Here is a 6,982-nt window from a genome sequence, read left to right as displayed (position 1 = left end):
AATATATTTATTAATAAACAAGAGCCGGTCATGAGCCGATCCAATGACCTCTTTCAATACATACACAGCATGCTTCATGACCCTCAGCCTCATTGAACTGCCACACACAGTGTTACTCTGTGGAGGAAGCATGAATGTTACTTTCCTCCACATTTGTTTACACTGAGAAACAGTTTTTCAAAATTAACTATTGAAGTTAATCTTCACTAGATGCACTGACATTTATCAGTGAATTACTTTGTGACTGGAAACAGTTTTTAAAATGGAAAACGAATGGATGTGAATGTTCTCTATTGGATTGAAATCTGATGACTGCGCAGTCCATTTATCTACAGAGAATTTATTGCCACTTTCAGGAAAACAGTTGAGATGATACGAGCTTTGTGACATCATGCTAGAAGCAGCCATGAGAAAATAAAACATGGTCATTAAAGGATAACCATTCATACAAGGCATGATGGATCCATGCTTCCCCATAGTTAACATCACATTGTGATCACAGAGCACAGCAGACATGGAGTGGAAACAATAACTTTTAATTCAGTGTATAGGCATATTATAATGAAAACAAGTGTTGCTCATAATTGGAAAATGTATTTGTCTCCAAATGTCCATAAAAAGTACAGATTATAACTTAACTTCCTGAGGTTCCTGCAATCACAGGTTCTTTCATATATTAAAGATGGCAAGACATTAATGTAGATGCCAGTTATTATTATTCATTTGAGCCCTCCATGGGCGAATACCCTGAACCTGCCAGAGGCCTGGAGAAATAAATGGCTTTATAGACAGCAGTGAGTGTGCTGCATTTGGTTTATGTGGGTTTAAATGTTTGTAGATCTGATCTTTGTTGATGAGTAGAGACAGAAGAACTTGCAGACAGCTTGCTACAGTTGTTTGTTCTCGTGTCAGTGTCATTGTACCCACAACTGACCTATTAAAAAGTGACAAAAAAGTGTTGAGATATATAGATATATATAAAAATCCAAAGTTTTTAATGATACAGTATGAAAGACACACACAGATTATTAGATAGATTATTAGATCGATTATAGTAAGCACACTTAACATAAATCTTCTACCATTTTTGGGGTCTATTTAACATGGCCAGCAGCCTAAGCAAAGGTGCCCATGATCTGCCTCACTCCATAGCTCTCCTGGTAGGACACCAATATGTTGGTATGATGCCTGGGTACCAAGTGAGAGAATATTAACCTCACCAACATGTCTGACCTGTCCAGTCCTAAAATACTTCTATAAGACTTTTACTTAGAAAGAGCTCCGACAATGAGCCCCTATATATGAAACCTAAATATACTTATAGACTGGTAGAAATATGAAAGTTTATGCGCAGCCAGTTGGCTTTGCTCTACTTAGTTTAACTGAAAGACAGAAAGCATGGGGTATAGGCTATCAAACAAATTTAGTCAAATTTAATCCATTAAAGACAAAAAACAAACAAACAAACACACAAAAACAAGGTGCATTTTTAAGGGAGCCGTCAGCCAGACAATTTCTTTGACATGATTTGTAATTTTGTTTTTAGTTTTGTCGACTGGCCATTTAATGAATACTTGAGGAGTCAAGGAGGCTCTAATAGAAGTAAACTGAGATATAAAAATGTTAGCAAGTGCCCTCCGGGTATGCTTATCTGGTAATAGAGCCAGACAAACCATTTCTCCCATGTCCCAGTGTCTGAAAATCTCGGACAACCACCTCCTGTTTTGCCATTATATTTAAGAGAAGGACATGGAAGTGGTTTTGGTACAGAGTTGGGGTTGTATAACTCTCATGATTTACTTTTCAATATAATTCTGTAATTTTTTTATATATAACTTCTTTTATATTCCTGCTTCCTGACAGGTGTCTTCCATTTTCTAACTCATACCTCGCTTTCATTTGAATTTCTGGTGTCTGCTCTGTTGGTGTAAACCTGTAGTTTATTGTTTGATGTTCTTCTGGATTTCTTGAAGCGTACTGCCATCATCAAGACAGAGATCAGAATAACACCCCCAATGGTAGCACAAATGATGTTGCCTGATGTATTAAAAAGAAATCTTGAATCATGTAGCCTTTATACAACTTTTTCTTCTTATAATGCATAATATCAGACAGAACTTATACCTGTTGTGGACTGCTTCAAGGTGGGATTTGGATATGGCAATGTAGAAGAAATATCAGTCTCATTTTCAACAGCTGTGTAAGAAGAAGTGGTAGAAAAGTTATTTAGAGAGATGATAAGTTCTGTAAAAATAATACAAATGAAATCATTAAAATGCTAAAGTTTGTCAAAAGTATTATCTGCTTAGTATACTTTGATATCGAAGTACGCAAGGAAAAAAATGTGCACAAAAATGTTTTCTCAGTTATTTTTTTTTCTATTTGGATTAGAGTATTGTTGGATACTTTTGTTTGGGGTTTTTTTTCTGGTACAACTTGTGATATTTGCTCACTTCAACATGAAATTCAAAAATAAAGTAGCATTCTCTTCTTTTTTCACTAAATTACATTTAAAAAACACTTTACATTTTCATGTCAGTAGTTCTTTTTTTGCAATATAATGTTTTTCTGATTGTTGTCATAGTACTGGGTCATTTTGACCCAGTGTTTTTGAGTTACTGTGTTTTGGTGTTATTTTGTATTGTATGTGGTTTATGTTTTAGGTACCTCCGGTTTTTTAAATATTTTAATTATCCTTTCATATATTAAATACTTGAAAGTATTTAACATGCGGAAAAAAATCACAGCATTTATGTTCAGAGTTTGTAACAATGTTGTTTGTAATATATTTTTGCTAGTAAGAAATGAATATGTAAAACTTCACCAACCTTTAGATACAGCTATAGAATTCACTGTAGTGATGCATTTTTAATCAAGCTAAAAGAAATAGGATTATACACGTACATTTCATTACTGTGAGCTGTACATCAATGTATGAGTCCAAACCAGGCCTGTCTACTCCACACCGGTATTTCTGTGAGTCTGACAGCTGAAGATGACTGAAGGTCACAGAGAAAGATCCATTCCCAGAGTCCACCAGAGTTATCCTCCCGGACTCTGCTCTTCTGCCAGATTCTACAGTAACCAGTATGTCTTCCATGCGTGTGCATGGATCTTTGCAAAAATACTTATGGTTTTTCCATGCAAGTGTGTGCGAGCATTGGAAGGAGACATTTCTCCCCTCGAATCCCTCTACTTTAATTATGACTCCTTCTGTTAGTTCAGCTGCTAAAACAAATGACATTACATTTGACATTATAAGGCATCAAATTGAGCATTTAAATTAATTAATGTATTAATTTTAGGTAGTCACTTACCATATAAAAAACAGGAGAAGAAAAAAATGCTCTTCATTATGGCTGATAAAGTGCCAGCTCTGTAGATCCTTCTCAATCTAAGTGGTTGTTACAGGCTCTGCATTTACAGCCTAAAAGTTAAACACTTGTACCACAAATGGAGAACAGACCCAATCCTGCAGGCTAAAATATCAGCTGCATTCTGTTTACGCAAACTGATCTCACTCTTGAAGGTTTGGGGGCAGACATCAAGGGAGGAGCAGGTCCTATAGTCTCTTTCAATCTGACATGTACACAACATCCTTCATGACCCTCCGCCTCCTTTAACTGTTACACAGTTTCTTTGTGGTAGTAGCATGAATGCCATTTTCCTTCACATTTGTTTATACATTAGAAAAAAATAAGGTTTGCCAAAATAACTATCAAAGTTCATTTTTACTCTATGTCATTAGATGTGCTGACAGCTATCAATGGAGGGAATTTTGGCAGATTCTGTGTAATTGCTGGACTGCACGTCTTTCCCTTCTCCAGACTAACATTTCCAAGTAAAGATCAAACTTTGATTCTATAGATCTCTAATTTATAAAAACAGATTAGTCATATCTCTTTCACAAATTGGAAAGCACCTGATTTTATAGAGTATAATTTTTGTTATCATTTGTCTATATTTGACCCATTATATAGAAGAATTATACCTGTACCTCCACATCCCCAATGTGTTCTGTTGAACTGATATCTGGTGACTGTAGTGACCATTCAATAAAGAGAATTTATATTCAAGAAATATTTCTGGTTGACTTCATGTGACCAGAGATGTTATGTCACAAATGTGTTTATACTGCTTTTCTCTGACTTTATCACTGTCCTCAACACATCATGTGTACAGTATACAAATACTATAGATGTAGTCAAAGAGCATAGTGTACTAAAATATTTTTGTTAAAGTCTCAAAGCAGAGCCACTTCAAAAACTGAAAATGTTTTATTGTCACCATTTCAAGTATTCTTACATACTTATATTTGCTTATTATCTGCTTAGGAATAATGCAACAAAACTGACCTAATATCATAGCCATAGCAGTTATATGCAGTTATTGCTATGTCTATGCAAATAAAATACAACTCTATAAAGGTAATTCCACTCTTCTATTTGCTTCCTGTATAATAAACAGAGACAAAGGTGATGCCCAGTTTCTTCCACAGAGCAGGCTGTTACATTCAGTCTTTGACTTTTATACACGCCTGCTGTATGTATAACAACAAGCAACACACACAAGTGTGAATTAAATGGGTGAGAAGTCTTTAAAATGGTTTAAATGTGACCTAAAGCCATATTTTTTAAAAGGGATCATAATAAAGAGTGCAAAGGTGGAACCATACATGTGTGCAGTGCTTACTGGAACACTACTTTGAACTTTGTAATGGCAAAAGTTGTGGCAAATGATCTCCTTTGCAGGTTTAAAATCAATACTCTGTGTGTGTGTGTGTGTGTGTGTGTGTGTGTGTGTGTGTGTGTGTGTGTGTGTGTGTGTGTGTGTGTGGGTGGGTGTGTGAACACCTTACAAAAAGTAACAGTAACAAGTCCTGTAATTGCGAAACTAGCCCAAATCATTACCCTCCACCCCTCCCATCACCCATAAGCATGCTATTTTGGTTGTGACAAAGAGACGCTCTAAGCATCACACCTCAGCTTAAGACCAGTAATACAAAGGTGGCTTTAATGTTTGCCCGCACAACACTGAATTTTATGGGCATGATACAGTTTCTGTATCTGCCTAGGTCCACTTGTGTCAGAGTAATGGGAATTTCATCACCAGACAGTGAACGAAGGCTTTGCACAAACATCTGTGTACCTGTCATTGTTTTGTGACCACGTGGCGTCATCAGTGAAGACACTACTACAATGTGACAACTAGACATGGTTACTTTGCGACTTCAAAGCACTATGACAGGAGTGACACCTCATTTGTCATGTCTGCAGCTGCCTGTGCAGTGTAATCCACACTTAAGTACATCAGTAAACTTTTGTTTATTCTCCAAACCAAAATCATATTTACTGGATTTTGTTTCACTCCCCACCTGCAGTAGTACCATGTTTCACTAATGGAGTCCTGCCCACAGTTTGAGAACCACTAGCTTACAGGGTGGTCTTAAAGAGAGAAGTGATGTTTCAGATGAACTGGGGGACTGCTCCAAGATCCAGCGGATGCTGTGGGCATCAGATATCAATTCAGGAAAAGTGAGAGGACACTGACATCAGTGTGTATACACACTTAATTTCAGTCAAAGGATGCTATCATTGGGATGAATAAAAAAAAAACAAAAAAACCCCAGTATATATATGATATGTATAAGCTACACATCATTTGTTTATTACATGAACACTTGAATAGCATAGAATAGAATAGAATAGAATAGAATAGAATAGAATAGAATAGAATAGAATAGAATAGATCTTCAGTGTGAACTACACATCACTGTGATATTATATTATTTAAGAGGTTGATAGTAATTAGTCTAATTTGGGTTACTCATATCAGTGTGCAGTGGTGTCAGCTATGGCGTCAAGGAAGAAGCAAAATCCAAGTCTTTAGCATAATGAATTGTATACACACTTTATAGTAAAGATATAATTCACTCTCGTTTTCACAAGTTCTCATTAACTGTGAAGACACAGACTGTTCGGTATTTACATGCTGACATGCAACCACAACAGCACATGCTCATGAACATAGGCACAAAGTGACACAATGCTTACCAACGCTTCCCCTGAACTTAACCAGAAGTATTAACCTCATGAAGTAACATTTTACACTTTTAACTCTGAGCAGAGAAGCTTTAAAACGTGTACTTAAATGCAACAGAAGTTTAATTTACACAAACACATATAGCCACAGACATGAAATGGAAACATTAACAGTACGACTTACTGTACAAGTTAAATAATGATGACAATGAGGGTTGCTCATTTATTATTTATGGACTTGTCCATGAATGTCCATAAAAACTCATATCTTTAAGGTGAACTCTCCTTTATTTCTGATAAATCTAAACCAAACCGAAGTGATCTGGGCTTCTTTTCAGTGGATCCACAAGGGACTCTGGAGACCAGTGTTGGGCAAGTTACTTTGAAAAAGTAATTAATTATAGTTACTAGTTACTTCAAAAAAGTAACTGAGTTAGTTACTGAGTTACCAGATTCTAAAAGTAATTGATTACTTCAAAAGTAACTATTGCGTTACTTTCCTTCGGGATTAATAAAGTATTCTGATTCTGATTCTGATACTTTAAAAAAAATGTTTAACCCTCTGGGGTCCAGGGTATAATTGGCCATTTCAACCACTTTTAATTTTTCCTCGACAGGTCACCTTTAAAAACTATTTACTTTGCCTTGTTTGGTATCATTCTTTTCAGCACAACCTCACGTGTCTGAATTTACAGTTATGTTTTCATTTTGAAATACTGTATTAACACAATTCATCTAAAATAAGACAAAAAACAACAAATCCGAGTAGAAAAAGTGATTTTTTTTCACTGTAACAACCACAAACATGTTCATTGAATCATATTTCATAACCTTAAATGCAAATATAAATTGTGAATTTTTAAATCATATGCACAAGTTTTGCAAATAACAAGTTATTTGCAGCCATTGCGGGGCGATTGTGGCTCAAGAGTTGGGAGTTC

The 6,982-nt window shown here is 35.7% G+C and overlaps 1 protein-coding gene across 1 annotated transcript; it reads right to left on the bottom strand.

Annotated features, from left to right (window-relative positions):
• Positions 1-1,882: 1,882 nt before the first annotated feature.
• Positions 1,883-3,496, bottom strand: LOC106633393 (CMRF35-like molecule 9). Its single transcript, XM_042224543.1, has 4 exons — positions 3,318-3,496; positions 2,905-3,228; positions 2,125-2,196; positions 1,883-2,037 (listed from the first exon to the last, which is right to left on the bottom strand). The coding sequence occupies exons 1-4, from the start codon at positions 3,352-3,354 to the stop codon at positions 1,883-1,885; spliced, it is 588 nt and encodes a 195-aa protein (XP_042080477.1). The 5' UTR covers positions 3,355-3,496.
• Positions 3,497-6,982: the final 3,486 nt, after the last annotated feature.

The sequence above is a fragment of the Haplochromis burtoni genome, unplaced genomic scaffold (assembly GCF_018398535.1).
Source record: "Haplochromis burtoni strain Fernald_Lab_line unplaced genomic scaffold, NCSU_Asbu1 Contig_140, whole genome shotgun sequence".
NCBI classification, from domain to species: domain Eukaryota; kingdom Metazoa; phylum Chordata; class Actinopteri; order Cichliformes; family Cichlidae; genus Haplochromis; species Haplochromis burtoni.
This window is presented reverse-complemented; position numbering and strand designations above follow the sequence as displayed.